At 35.4% G+C, this 16,370-nt stretch overlaps 1 protein-coding gene across 2 annotated transcripts in view; it reads left to right on the forward strand.

The window, feature by feature from the left end:
* The window catches only part of LOC149961926 (extracellular serine/threonine protein CG31145), a 190,401-nt gene that overhangs the window by 137,749 nt on the left and 36,282 nt on the right, over positions 1-16,370 (forward strand). The window contains exon 4 of one of the 2 annotated variants that reach the window (XM_090177359.1): positions 4,663-4,755. The exons of the other annotated variant lie outside the window; for it this stretch is intronic. Coding sequence (XP_090033485.1) covers positions 4,663-4,755 — 93 coding nt within the window. The remainder of the gene's footprint in view (positions 1-4,662; positions 4,756-16,370) is intronic. 2 annotated transcript variants of the gene reach the window in all.

Here is a 16,370-nt window from a genome sequence, read left to right on the forward strand (position 1 = left end):
GCAATTTAATGACCCCTTAAAAAGCGAATAAATCAAATATAATATTAATATAGTCAAGCTCAAAAACTCCAAAACAAACCTTAAGGTCAAACCAAGCTAGAAGGCAACAATCAAAGGTTCCAGACAGAGACAGGCAGACAGTCTGGAAGTTGAGCTTATTATTTAAAAGTCGGCTAAATCTATTGAAGCGCGTGGAAAAACAATCAAACGGAGAGAACTTTTCCCCTTTGAGACCACTCGTCCTAAAATTTTAGGCTTATCTTCGAGAGACAGAAGGTACACTTCAGGCGGGTTTCTGCAACAGCGACTCGTTTTATATTGAAAAGAAAACGATCTCTGACACGAGCGTCTCTCATTGCCATTGGCCCTAACGTCTCCCGATGGAGACTTTCCGAGTGAAAGGGTTCTGACAATGTGAAGGAAAGATCAAAACGCCGTTTTTTCTCCTACGCCCCGTAATTGCGCCAACTTGAAGATGGTTTCTTTGATGTATGGAGTTTTTGTTGCCGTAGTTGGATAGAAATCTGGAAAAAGTTTGTTTCCAGGCATCCTAAAAAATTGTCCTTAAGGGGGAAGAATACAGTAAAAGCCTCTTTTTCGTTCAAGCTGAACATTTCTGTTTTAACAATTACATAATTGAATTATATTTTTCTTATTAGGCTGAACCTTCCTCTAGTGCTTAAAATAATTTTTATAATTCTAATATTCATAGTTAACGAGATATAAGGTCCTAACTAAAGGGTAGTTTGGGCGCTTGCCCAACTTGTTTAGCTTCGGGGGTCCAAATTAAAACGTAATAACTTAAGTTAAACTTAGTACTATGCACAAGTTAGCTCGTCTAATATTTTAGTTTTATTTACGTAATTACTTAATTACTTTTAAATTTCAAATGGTCAAAATTATTTTAAGCACTAAGCAAGAGGCTGTTCTACACTTAAATATTAATTTTATAAGTTAAAATACAAAATTAAAAGAGTTCAGCTTGAAATAGCGCGAAAGTAGACAATGGCCACTGTACATAGTCTTTCCCCTTAAAATACTATATTTTAAAATTTAAATTTTTTATCTTATCTTGTATAATAAAATATTGTGTCCTATTTAACTTGACAAATATAATCATAATATTCCTATAAGCAATTTAATTTTTTGGGTAGGCTTCTTTAAGGTATTGGGATTGTTAGTCATATCGTATATAATAAAACAGGGTAATCTGTGAAAACATGGAAATATCAGTGAAATTTATTTAAAGCAAAAAAGTCAGGGAAAATAATTATGAGAACTCCTAATTATGAGCAATTTTTTTTGAATTACTGAAATTATTACTTAGTATTGAATTCATACGCTCAATCTTGACTATATTATATTAGAAAGTGTAACAGTAATACTTTTAACATTTTAGAGACCCCTATTGTTTTAAAAAGTACACCTGGAAAATATTCAAAACTACTCGGGAAAACCTGGAAATATCAGGGAAAATGGTTTTTCAAATATTGTATGAACCCTGTAAAATTTTGTGTCACATATTAAAAGTCGCTAGACGACTTGGGCCTAGGGTGGTGCCTTGGGTATTAGCGTAGCTGATTATTATTAGAGCTCGGCAGAACAGATAAATTAGACGCAAATTTTTCGATTATTCATAAAAAGTTCGGTTAACTGTTAATTTATGGATATTTTTCGCGGTTATAAAACGATTTAAAGTTTTGGTTGCGCGAAATTTTAGCTATGGATAATTAATGATTCATTAGAAAGAGCAAACATTTTATAGCAAGTACAGAAAATGTCATCAAAATCGGTTAAGCGGTCTTTGAATTGTTATAAAAAGGAGTCGAAATGGTGGAAATGAGTTTTTCGGCTAATTTCCAGACGGAGGAGAAAAATTCGCGCCAAATCTCTGTTTTTTGGGGGAACGATAAAGGTCAGTTATGGACCCAAAATGGGTACACTTAAGCTTTGGAAATTTGTTTCGACATTTTCGGAAAGAAAACTTCCAGCTCTTCAAAACAAGCCCTCTTTCATTCGATTTTATTTCTATCGACTTTTCGCGCAATCAACACTTTAATATTATGCCAAAAATAACTTTGAATTCGATTATGGATAAAAACAAATAACACGGATATTACTTATCCAAACCCCGAGCACTAACCCTGCTAAGACAGGGTTGCCACGATACCTGGAAAACCTGGAATTCCTGATAAAGTCAGGGAATTTGAATATGGGCTAAAAATCAGGGAAAAGTCAGGGAATTTGAATATGGGTCTAAAAATCAGGGAATTTGAATATGGGTCTAAAAATCAGGGAATTTGAATATGGGTCTAAAAATCAGGGAATTTGAATATAGGTCTAAAAATCAGGGAATTTGAATATGGGTCTAAAAATCAGGGAGAAGTCAGGGAATTTGAATATGGGTCTAAAAATCAGGGAGAAGTCAGGGAATTTGAATATGGGCTAAAAATCAGGGAAAAGTCAGGGAATTTGAATATGGGCTAAAAATCAGGGAAAAGTCAGGGAATTTGAATATGGGCTAAAAATCAGGGAAAAGTCAGGGAATTTGAATATGGGTCTAAAAGTCAGGGAAAAGTCAGGGAATTTGAATATGGGTCTAAAAGTCAGGGAATTTTAAAATATAGTCTACGAATCAGGGAAAAGTGAGGGAATTTTAAAAATTAGTCTAAAAATCTGGGAAAAGTCAGGGAATTTTAAAAATTAGTCTGAAAATCAGGGAATTTAATTTAGGTTTCATATAAAAACTTTTACTAAAATTTAGGGTAAAAAATTCAAAATATTCGCACAAAAAATAAGTCAGGGAAAATGTCCTGGAAAAATCAGTTAATTTGAATGTGAAAAAACTGGCAAACCTGCTAAAACGGCCTTATATATAAATTACGGTTTTAATTATGTAAGTATTAAAGTAAACCGATAGGTTTACTGTTTATTCTTACCCTCGACTCCTGCCTTCCACTCCATCCCCGTTTAGCTGTTTATCCCATACCCTATCGTGTAGCATTGCGCTATATTCGATCGCTAAGACCCGATTTTACACTTCAAATTTGCAAAAACATCGCATTTCGACACTTTTGCATACAGTACGGTCTAGAGAACAAACTACTTATCGTAGGTGAAATCGGAAAACACCATTTGATTTCTGACATTTCAATCCTCAGACTTTCCAGTTAATTTTAGTTAGTAAATCATCGAATACAAATTCAGTTAATAATTTATCAGCTCTAAAGACAACCGGCTAGAGATAGAGCGAGCTTTTCGGGACGGGAGAAAGGGGAAGACGCGGGGGTGGAATACTTGTCTAAGAGGGAAAAAGGGCCGTGATTGGCCCTTTCGCTTTTAGCACGCCAGTCGCAGAGTTGCCATAAGTGATTATTTAGTTTTTAAATCTGATAGTGCAACGTTCAAGGTATTTAAAATTATATTTATTTTCCAAAAATTACTTTGGTATGTTAAGCCTTGGTACAATTATTACATAATTAAAAAGGCTTCAGTAAAATTGCAAATAAATAAAATAGGAGTCGAGATGGAATTTTTTTTGGTGATACCGTAATTTCCGTAAATTCTACCCTACATAGCGCTTATTTTTTAGAACTGACAAGGAAACGGTAAAGTAGGACTCTTGAATGAGCTTATATTGGTAGTTAGACTATAGTATATATATTATTTTAAATATTTTGAAAACGACTACCGCAAACTGCGTAAATTACTTGGTATACGTTTATGCTTAGACTATACTAAATATAAATTACTTGGTATACGTTTATGCTTAGACTATACTAAATATAAATTACTTGGTATACGTTTATGCTTAGACTATACTAAATATAAATTACTTGGTATACGTTTATGCTTAGACTATACTAAATATAAATTACTTGGTATACGTTTATGCTTAGACTATACTAAATATAAATTACTTGGTATACGTTTATGCTTAGACTATACTAAATATAAATTACTTGGTATACGTTTATGCTTAGACTATACTAAATATCATGTTAATCCAAATCTGAGATTAATAAAAACGAAGTTGAATTATGATTATTTCATTACGTAACTTCGAATTAATCAATTACTTAAACAAATAGTCGACATTAATATCAAAATTTTAACACAATGAAAAAGGGACATATATTATACAAAAACAGTTCTCTGAACTGAAAAAACCGTGTTTACTCTTGTAAATGTTACGGCTAAGAAGGGACAGATATTGAAAGTTCACAACAGCGTTTCAAGTTCTGTTTAATTTTCCCAAGTGACTTACGGAGCACGGTCACCGATGAATTTTCAGCTAACACGCATGCGCATTGCGGTCCCGGATTATTTCCTACCGACTGAAATAATCCGGGTTAGCTGAAAATTCATCGGTGTTCCGTAAGTCACTTGGGAAAATTAAACAGAACTTGAAACGCTGTTGTGAACTTTCAATATCTGTCCCTTCTTAGCCGTAACATTTACAAGAATAAACACGGTTTTTTCAGTTCAGAGAACTGTTTTTGTATAATTTTGATAAAGAATAGGTATTTTGGCGAAGGAACTAACAATTTTCGGGTTTTCTCAACGACATATTCAGCTCAAGGGTTTCGTTAAATAGCAAACAGTTTTAAGTGCACCGTGTGTACATTTCTGAACCTTGATCGTTTTTTGATCCATTTGCAGGTTTCCCCGCGAAAAGGGCACGGATCCGAACCATTTTTACTTCGTGGACTTCGAGCGCCACGTCAGCGAGGTCGCCGCTTTCCACTTGGACAGGTCAGATATTCGCTTCACAGCAAACACCACGTAACATTTTGAGAAACATCGATTTAAATATTTGAAATGGTAGGGGATAATTAAGGCACGCGAAGTTGGGAAAAAATATATCGTCATAAATATGATAAAGGATTACAGTTTTCACTACTAGTATCAGAAATCATTGTACAATTTAAATTATTATTTAAAGCAAAAAAACGTAAGTCGAGTTACGGGGGTTTAGCTTTCAAGGGACGAGATATTCGATCTCACGTTCGTTCAAACCACAATGCCCGATTACAACCCTCTGCATATTAATATCGGAGGCATCAAGCCCGCCCAATAAAACGTCGTTCTGCCTTCAAAGCCGTGATTGACCATAGCAGGAATCCATACCTCTACTTGGAATGCTTATCGTGTGTGGCTGACGGTTTTTTTGACGTCACTATGCTAACTTAACAAACAACAACGTGAGAGGGCAGCGCGCGCAGAGGGGATTTTTGCTCTCGTAGGCGGGGCCAAAGCCGTCAGAGTGATCTTACCATACGCGATACGCCAGGATAAGCATTCCAAGTAGAGGTATGGATTCCTGACAATAGCTATTTACCAGAATTTAGTATTTCGACAATACAGTCAACCAGTGAATTTGATTTAGGAAAATTTAAAACTAAAGTTCTCAATTAATAGGTGGTTTATTTTCGCTCGTTCCGGGATTTCGGAGTAGGGTAAGAAGAGTAAGGTTGTTAAGTTATTTTACTCCGATTCTGTGGTGGGGAATAGTTTGAGTCGGAGTAAAAACGTTTTTCCAAAAGGGCTGCCTGTGGCCTGGGGCCTTTTTAGCGGATAAATTCTGGCTAGCAGAAGACCAAATCCGATTTACTCCTTTACACCTCATTTCCAGAAGGAGTGAAAAGAGTAGCCCTCATACTCCGGAACAAGCGAATAAAACCGGCGAAAAGAAACCACCAATTAACTAATTTCTTACCTTAAGTTACGATAGGTTTTAAACAATGGAAGTTTATCATAATGCGCTTTCTCCATAGCAAGGTGACCACACCTCATATTTTTATATAACTTCAATGTCTTCTGATCCATTAGATTATTTTACTATTTTTCGAAAAGCATTTCACCAAATTTACTTCAGCTATCGCGTCATCCACATTCAAAGCCAAAATTATTTCGATTACAAATCCTCGATCAGCCAATCATCACACCAAATTGCTTTTAAAAAGCAAATAATTTCATTTCATAAATATTTTACTAGGCCTATAATTTCAACAGAAATTGTCCCATATTTTCCTTAATTTTCAAGATAAATTTTCCTGTAAAATCGTTTAAATCGTCTAAGAATTTAATAATTGGATTAAATTATGATTATTATGAACCAAATTCCACTCGAAAAGCATGTGTTACCACTTCCTAAATACTCGATAGAAATTATCCTATTTTTTTCTTTAAATGGTCTAAAAATTTCACATTTTATTTATAAAATATTTAGCATTTCAAATTATTTATTAAACCAAATTCCCTTCAAAAAGCATAAATATTTGAAATCTATATTTTCTGTAATTTCAACAGAAATTATACTATATTTTCCTTTTTTTATTCAAAGAAATCCTTCCTATAATATCCTTTAAATGGTCTAAAAATTTCACATTTTATTTATAAAATATTTAGCATTTAAAATTATTTATTAAACCAAATTCCCTTCAAAAAGCATAAATATTTTAAATCTATATTTTACTGTAATTTCAACAGAAATTGTCCTATATTTTGTTTTCAAAGAAATCAGTCTAAAAATTTCACAATTTATCTATAAAATGCTTAGCGTTTAAAATTATTTATTAAACCAAATTCCCTTCAAAAAGCATAAATATTTTAAATCTATATTTTACTGTAATTTCAACAGAAATCATCCTATATTTTCCTTTTGTTTTCAAAGAAATCAGTAAAAACATCACAATTTATCCATAAAATGCTTAGCGTTTAAAATTATTTATTAAACCAAAAATTCCCTTCTACAACTAAAAGCATAAATATTTGAAATTGTCCTATATTTTACTTAATTTTAAAAATAATATCCCTGCTACGAAATCCTAGAACTTTCCTATTTTCCTTATAAACCGTTTAGGGCTGGTCCTAAAAATTTCATTGTAACTTAACCTTTTTTGATGTCATTAAAAATCGCGTAACATTCTCCCCCCGCTGACTAATAGAACTTTCCTCCATTTCGTAATGGCTGGTAGTTTTCTCCGACGTTGAACCCAAAAATGTTGTTTAAGCTAATATACCGCGAAGAGCCAATGGAAAAAAAACAGTGAAATTTACATTTTCAACAAACATTAATTTTCCTTTGTCGCAACGCGTTACTTCACTGAATGGAAATTCGCAATATATTTCACTTTTGGGCTCCCAACGCAGCCAGGAACAAAGCTTAACGGAGAAAGAAAATATATATTAACAACCACGCCAGAGAAGAAACGCATCTACATAAAAATGCCATTACTCCCGAAAGAATAAGAAATTTTTCTCGCTTTAAGAGGGCCATTTTTTGCCCTTTTTTTGTATCCGCATACCCTTTTTTTAGAGTTCCTTTAAATTCTAAATTTTTAAAAGTAAGGCGGAACAAGTTTGCCAAACCTTTATTCCGTAAATTGTAAAAGGGGTTATTTAGATGCGCGATGTTGATAGCGTTTAAGGACTTGCACTACGAATTGGGGAGAGAAAACTGCACTTTGTTCGCACCAGTCTACATTGCTGGCCAACATAATTTGTAAATTGAGTTCTTAAAATATTAAAAAAAACTCGCCTTAAGACTTGGTACGCTATTTTCCTCACAATGTCCGACGTTTTCCTCACAATTTCCGCCGTTTTCCACATTGTCCGCCGTTTTCCTCACAATGTCCGCCGTTTTCCTCACATTGTCCGCCGTTTCCCACACATTGTCCGCCGTTTTCCACACATTGTCCGCCGTTTTCCTCACATTGTCCGCCGTTTTCCTCACATTGTCCGCCGTTTTCCTCACATTGTCCGACGTTTTCCTCACAACGTCCACCGTTTTCCTCACAATGTCCATGTGGTCAGAATATGTCTATACCGGTACTCCAAGCAGAACATCAAGCTCATTAAGCCTACTACGCCGGTGTTCTCATCGGAATGCAATACGCCAGCGTCCACATCCCGGACAGGTGACAAAAAAGCCATGGGCAATAGACCCCTACTACTGACGGTTTCACTCTCGACGCTAGCGACTCATCCCGACAAAAGGCGCAACAATGGGGTGACCAGGGCTGCGTTCAGTGACGCTCAATGGAGGGGAAATTGTTAATTAACCGTTGATCTCCGTTTGCAATCGTGCCGCCACGTCTGTTGAACGCTTTTTTACGATTGTTGTAAATTTTATAAAATATCGTCTGTCGTGTCGTCCGCAACTAGCCTTCCCGGGTGCTGTGACGTCACGATTGCGTTTATCAACAAAATAAGCGACTCTTCCAGCCACTTATTTCGTTAACTCTCCGTTTGCAAACGTGACGTCAATCCCGGAAGTGAAAAAAGTCGTACATTGCGCATTCAACCGTTTGCTGTTACTGAACGCGGCCCAGCTTCCCCTTCGCGCTGAGGATGCTCTAGCAACATCCAGCCGACACCCCACCTAGAATGGTAAAGATCCAAGCCCTTCCGAAAAGGCTCCAAAAGTGGAACGACCCTTCACAGCTGCCACAGGATATCCCGGTGGAGCACTAGAGTTCAGTGGCGTAAACAAGGGGAATTTCCGGGTCCAGACCCCTTGGGCCTACCTTTGACTGTACTAAATTTCCACCTCTTTTTTACCCCCTTTGACGAATTTCTGGCTACTGGTTCCTACCTGACCGAAGTCGGAGGTGGAGATAGGACCATTTGATCAGAGCTAACAACTCACAGTGCGCCACCGCCCTTGTGGGCTACAAGAGCCGGACCCCGACTACCCGGTAAAGCCACCAGTTATTGCACACTCTGACCCTTTAGGGGCCCAATCACAATGGTACATCATGAGTTTAAATATGTTAATATTTATCGGTTAAAATTTCTTAATAAATCATTGTATTCGGGGTAGAGCTCGGGGAAACGGATTAATTAACCGCCAAAATTTCAATTAATCCAAAAAATTCGATGAACTGTGTATTTATGGATATTATTCGCGACAATTAAACGATTTAATGTGCAACAAATAAGTTTTTATTCGGATTATTTTCGGATATGGATATAAAAGAAATGAACGGAGAATTTCTTCTCCCAACGCCGAACCCTAATTCGGGGAAAGTATGAAGTGCAAATTTTAATGATTGTTTTTAATTAACTAAAATCATATGTAGCATGGTTAATCACTCGTAACTATGCCTCTGTACATTTAAATAGAAAAAAATCAATGATATCGTGTTTCCTATATACGGAACATACAATAATCGCACACCGAAATGCCAAACATCTTATAATCCTGGGGCTCTTGAAGAGGTTACCATGGAAACTAAATCACGTGATCGCGATGCACGAGCTTAACTGTAGATTGTCCAAGCCAGAAACGCGCTAGGAATTAAAAATCCACTTCCGTTTCTCATCAGAAAAGCTGATGGCGCGGTTTTACACTCACAAGGAGAGTCGCCGATTTTGTTCCAAGTCGGCCGTGATGTAGACCTATATGAGATATGAAATTTCGCAAAAGGAGACGTTGCACTACCCATTCGATTTGCCAGGGCAAATGTTTTTGACCACTTGAAACAAAAAATCTCAATTTAAAAAAGCATGGCATTTTCTCGGTCTCATCTACGAAATTTTTTTTTTAAATTTAAAATCATGAATTGGGTAATTTGGACCACATTTGGGTAAATTTCATCAAGTTAGGGTAAATTTAAACATTTTTGGGATAATATTGTAACATTTTTGGGGTAAAATTGTAAAATTTTTGGGGGTAAAATAAGTAAAAAATCTTAAGTGGTCAAAAACATTTTCGGTTGCCATGGTAAATCGGATGGGTAGTGCAACGTCTCCTTTTGGGAAATTTCATATCTCATATAGGTCTACATTACGGCCGACTTTGAACAAATTCGGCAATAAACACCTCGGGTACTCTCCTTGTCAATCCCTGGGCCCACATACAGTGTAGCCGATGCCGCCATAACTCTCCCAGAATTAGGCTTAGAAGGCTCAGTAATAACTTAATAGAAAGGATATATCATGCCCTCGGTAGCCCGTTGTGAATTTTGGAGATCGGGGCCGCACAAGCTGGTCATTTGCCCATCTTAGTGCTATATGCCGATATTGGACTTTAAATCTACATATTTTTTTTAATTAAGACCGACTTGGTTGAAAATTATATTTTCAGTTAGTACTGATCATTTCTGAACTACGTTTTCGGTTTCATTAAGAAATTTTAATTTTAAGCGAGATTTCTGGCCAATTCGTGGGTCCTCATAACCCGCGTACGCACTATTGTGATATTTGAATGTCGGACCAGTTGATACGGGCGCCATCTATCTCCATAAATCATTTGAATTTCGCTACCTAATTTCCAAAATCAGGTAACTCGAAAAATTAATTAATTTCGACAAAAACTTTAGGTAACATTAAAAAATAATCGACCATCTAACTAAAATATTACAACCAAATATGTCGATTGTCCTTATTGACGTTGTGTAATAATAATATCTGCAGCCTACTTCCAGGGGCTAGTAGGCCACACTGAAGCTCTCTAACGCTCTTTTAACCCATCGTAGGAAAATGGGAAAAAACAGGCATACTTCTCAACTCACCTCCTACAACTACTTAAACATTTTGCATAACCTTTTGAAACACCCTGTATAAATTAGGTAATATTTTCCTCGTGACATACGTGTCAATTGCGAGTACTTTCTCAACCCAAATTAAAAGCGCAAGTGAAAAGTTTCTTCGTTATCTATATCCTTAGCTTAGGAAAAGGGAATATTCGCTTATTGGCGGTGAAAATGGAAAAACTAGCTTAAAACGCATTTTTGCGAATCGCCGAATTGAAAGGTATTGTGAGGCTGTTAAGCCTTGGTTCGTTTATTTTGTCGAATCTCTCTGGGGGAGAATTTTTAAGGAAAGATTACCTTTTTTTTTTATATTTCCTTAAGAATATGCGTGGTTATGATAGCCGCTTTTTTACTTTCTCATTGCCGTAGATTTTTTCAAAAGACTTTAGTCTGATGCTGTGTGTTTAAATGCCTAGGGAACCTATGCATATTGACTGGAGCCTCCGGGAATGAAGTTAAGTGATGGGCACTTTTGTTAAAGAATCGCTCAGCTCGTGCACCACTCGCGCCCGCGAAATTTTCGCTCTTATCTGAGCGGATAAAATTTTGCTCCCCTCTTTTCGATTTTTGGAGCGGTTAAAATTTTGCTCCCCTCTTTTCGATTTTTGGAGCGGTTAAAATTTTCCTCCCCTCTTTTCGTTTTTTTTTGAGTGGTTAAAATTTTGCTCCCCTCTTTTCGATTTTTCTGAGCCGCTAAAATTTCGCTCCCCTCTTTTCGATTTTTTGAGTGGTTAAAATTTTGCTCTACTCATTTCGATTTTTTAAGCGGTTAAAATTTTGCTCTACTCATTTCGATTTTTTGAGTGGTAAAAATTTTGTTCTACTCATTTCGATTTTTTGAGTGGTAAAAATTTTGCTCTACTCATTTCGATTTTTTGAGTGGTAAAAATTTTGCTCTACTCATTTCGATTTTTTGAGTGGTAAAAATTTTGCTCTACTCATTTCGATTTTTTGAGTGGTAAAAATTTTGTTCTACTCATTTCGATTTTTTTTAAGCGGTTTAATTTTTCCTCCCCTATTTTCGATTTTTTTGAGCGGTTAATATTCTGTCCCCTCTTTTCGATTTTTTGAGCGGTTAAATTTTTGCTCCCATCTTTTAAGTTTTTTGAGTGCTAATAATTTTCGCTCCTCTCCTTTCATTTTTACGCTCTTTTAAAAAAAAATCACCGCTCAAATTCACTCTAAATGAGAGGAGAGTGCCCATCACTGTAGTTTAATAGACAAGTTTAGCTTCCTCTTGGTAACGTGTACGGGGAACATATAGATTAGACACCATAAAGCTACACTTCTACAAGTCTCTCCTACACGTTTTCTGGCTCGAGCTTAATCCGTCTGAGGTAAGAGTTTAAGGAAACCATTTTTGAATAAAATTGGCAAACACGTCTAGTGTATTTCTTAGACAAAGAACTAGAAATAAATATTTAATAAAATTGAGACAATTTCTTATTTTTCCTTAAAAAAACGCGTCGAGTTTGCGAGAAATTTACTATATACTCTTGCAAGAATTCTGTACTCCAAATCTTTGAAACTTCTAAAGTTCAAAAGTGTTTTGTACCTAAAATTCAAAACAATTTGAATAACTCATTTTGCTTTTCCACTTCTACGAACGCTCGGTAGATGGCGATTAGTTATTTCAGAACCCTGTAAACGAACTTCTCCCTGAACAACGGTGTAATGCGTGAAGTCATATGCTTAGGAGTGCTAATGATTTGTGCATAGTTTTTATTTTTTTATTATTATTGAATTTGGCTCGCGTGGCATGAAGGGCTTTCCACCACCCTCCTACGCATAGTAACCCGGCCACCTGAATAGGCTGAATTAATGGCTTTAAAAGTCGTTTGATGACTTAGGCCTAAGGTGGTGCCCAGGGTATTAGCCTATTATTATATATTAGTGTTGTAATTTGGAAAATGACCTTTTTTCCGGAAAATATTCCGTATTTTTCCGAAAAAATAAAAAAAGTTTTAATTCCATGATTAGTCTAATATTGTTTGCAAATTTAAATAAAGCGGCATTTTCGCCTAATTTTTTCGAATCTGAAGGTAAAACTAAACCTCTAGACTAGTTTCAACTGATTAACAATGTAACACTATTAATGTTTTGTAATATGTTTACTGATATTAGACATTTTATATCGATAAAAAAGTAAAAAAAAAAATTAAAAACTCTTAAAAAGTAATTTGTTTAAATTTTTTATTTTTCCGATTTGCGGAAATTTTATTTTTCCGGAAAATTAATAACACTATCTAAGTGTCATATTTCATTATGAAAGCGTTTTATTTTGCAATAGGGCTTGGCATCAAGCATGGGCAAATAATCTAAGGAGACTCACTGTTCAGGCTGAAATTTTTCCGCATTTTATTTTTCCGGAAAATTAATAATACTATTATATATCGAAATATACGTATTACATAAATATTATTAAATTTAAATAAATAAATAATAATAATAATAATAATAATAATAATAATCAGCTAGGCTAATACCCAATACAACACCTTAGGCCCAAGTCAAATAAATATATATATATATATTTGGCAAATAAATATTCATTCATTAATGAGTGTGAAACACTTCTACAGGCGCTAATAGGTCAATTTTAGGTGGTAATTTTACTTGATCGAAAAAGAATAACCTATTTTTCACCTACAATTGGGCAAAGTTGGCCCAAGACTTTCTATTGTGACGAAAAATATCAATAGGGGTGGACCGAATTAAAGAGATTGAACGCTTATAGTTAAGAACAGGAAACCTGGCCCGCTTGTGGTCCAGTTAACTCGCCACTGCTGTCCGATCATTCTGAAGTTCTCTATTAAAGCTGCAAAATAGACCAGACCAAAATGACCAGCTGCGACTAGCGGAAAAACCGGACGTAAGAAAATAAAATCCTCTATTTCCGAGAAGTAGAAATATAAGAGAGGAAAGAGTATCGAAGTATAAAGTCTTGTTAAGGTATCGGAGAATTATCGATTTCGGGTGTTTTTTCGCCGTGGTTTTTGCGGCACCAGTAACGTTTTCTGGTGTGAAAAGAGAGACCATCCATCTTTCTATTAGAAGCCGAGTTATGACGGCTCCAACTCGCCACCTTCGAGCGATTCTTCAAACGCAACGCGGGACCTGCATGGATGGCTTTTCATGGCGCCACCTTGTGTTTGGTCGCGGTTCAAGTTGACGAATTTCGCGTTTTAGCAGATACATTCTGGACGAGCAGACGGTTTTATCAGTTTCCTCTCGATCACTCCCTCTGTTGAGGAGGAATAAAAAGTGTAGAGTAATTATCTCCGCCAGAACGAGCGAATAGTTTAATTTAGCGTAAAAGGTGTACTTCCTTTATTCTCGTTTATTTTTCGTGAATCTAAGAGATGAGTATGCAAGGTTCGTACACAACCTGGAAAAGTCAGGGATTACGAAAATGGTTCGAAAAAGTCAGGGAATTAGAAAATGGTTCCAAAAAGCCAGGGAAATTCGAAAATGGTTCCAAAAAGTCAGGGAATTTGAAAATGGTTCCAAAAAGTTAGGGAAATTTAAAAATGGTTAAAAAAAAAGGTCAGGGAAATTCGAAAATGGTTCCCAAAAAGTTAGGGAAATTTTAAAATGGTTAAAAAAAGTCACGGAAATTCGAAAATGGTTCCAAAAAATCAGAGAAAATCGAAAATGGTTCCAAAAAGTCGGGGAAAGTTTGGGAATTCGAAAATGGTTCCCAAAAGTAATGGAATTGGAAGATGGCCCCAATAATATAAAAATGTTTTAAAAATACATATTTAATATTGTTAAATTTTAAAAAAGCTGCTACTTCATGACTTAGAAAAAACTTTATTTTATTCGGAGCTTTCGGACCGTGGTCCTTCTTCAGCGAGTGACTGTTACAAGTGATTCCTTAACACGAATACAAAACCAAAAATATTTCTACCATTGGGCAATGAGCTTTAACCCTACTCTCGGACTTTCATCGCGTGTTGCAATACCGTGCCAGACTATCGGTCGCCTCTCTGGATTCTCCGCGTTAAGATCATTTTATACTAAAAATACTATAAGACGCTACCGTTAGGTAGCCCAGAAAAAAAACGTATTTACAAGAATCGTTCAAAAATTATACAATGCTTAAACTTACAAAATTACATATATGTAAAAAACAACAACATTACTAATTAATTCTATTTATAACAGTTACCTTATGGGCTACAAATTCTTTAGGTAAAACTGTATCAATTCTGTCTTAACTATTCTTCTATACAATTACCCTATATTTTAATTTTATATTTATCCAAATTAAATAAACCCCAACCTTTTACTCCAACTGAGCCACTTTCCAGATTTAAATTCCCGCCTTGTTCAATGAACACTGACTCTTTGAAATTTCTTTTAAACCAATTAGTTTCGTTACAAATCATTCTCGCCGAATCCCATTCAATTTTATGCCTATTATTGTTTACTATATGATACGCCAGGCCGTTTTTCTGATCTTTCTTTTTTACACAATTTTGATGTTCGTTCCGTCTCTTTTGCAGAGTTCTTTTTGTTTGACCTATATATGTTTCCTTACAGTTGCAGTCTATTGCGTAAATAACCCCTGTTTTTTTATTGTCTTATAAAGTTTTTTTCTAAGTCATGAAGTAGCAGCTTTTTTAAAATTTAACAATTTATAATAAACCATTTAATATTTATAACATATTTAATATATTTGCGTAATTTCACTTCAAACCGTTCATTTATTGTATAAAATTGGTCTGGAAAATTTCGTACGAATCCTGGTAAGAAAATGATCAAGTTTAAACAGTAGCGTAGCCTTGAACTTTGTTTTGTGAATATATATATATGTTTCAAGCTTAATAAAAATAGCGCCATCTGCTTTGATACCTGTCAACTAAATATGTGAGAAAATAGCAGACTGAAACTTTAAGCCGTAACGCGAAGGAATTTAAGAACGGACAGCTTTCAACAAATTCTATTTAAAACTCGGTCGGTAGACGGCGATACTTGAGACCCCAAAATTTAACTACTCGCGAAAACCTATTGTCAACTACGTACGGGACCCCGAATAACTTCAAACTTGGAAAAATGGTTGTTTTTTTTTTTAAGAAAGACGGTTGATCATTTATATGAACTTGTGGGTGGATTTTATACCGTACACTGGTGCCGTGCTGTGGTCTTTTCCTCCAACTTTACAAGATATTTGGTTCCCCGTTTTTTTTCTCCGTAATGTTTCTGCCGTAGCAAGATAGATGGCGGGTTAAGATGTATAGAATGACAAGATAGGATCCCCCCTACCTCTTTTTTCTTGCCATATTTCTCCAATGATAAATCTCTACGCTGTGTATGTGGAAGCTATACGAGTTGTAACAAGACCTGAGAGAGCTTGCGAGAAATTTGATTTATTTAGAAAATTGTTACATTTTTCATCTCGAAACTTTGAAAGCTAAGCCAAAACGAAGCGTTTTTGTTTTTCAAAGTTTGGACTATTTTTCCCGCTAGGATTTTCTCCCTTAACGCGTCCGTAGCGCCAACAGCAAGAAAATAGGGATTTGCCAGCTAGACGCACCATAGAGTCCGACGCCGATGTCAAATTGTCGGCGGCGCGTTACTCATTTTCAGAGAGTTCAGCGGCGTACAATTATTTCTGTTCAACGGCGTAAGACTTAAAAAAATGCATAAAAAATATAAAAAATTTAAATGGTAATGATAACTAAACAAGGGCTAGGGAGTAGGAACTGAAACACTAATTTTTTATTTAAAAGAAATACTACAAAAAACAATACTATTGTTAAAAATTCGGTTTAAATTCTTAATTTGGGGAGGGTTTATTGAAAACCAAAATATTTGAAAGTATTA

The sequence above is a fragment of the Leiobunum rupestre genome, chromosome 1, assembly GCF_980474605.1.
Source record: "Leiobunum rupestre chromosome 1, qqLeiRupe1.1.hap1, whole genome shotgun sequence".
Classification (NCBI taxonomy): Eukaryota; Metazoa; Arthropoda; class Arachnida; order Opiliones; family Sclerosomatidae; genus Leiobunum; species Leiobunum rupestre.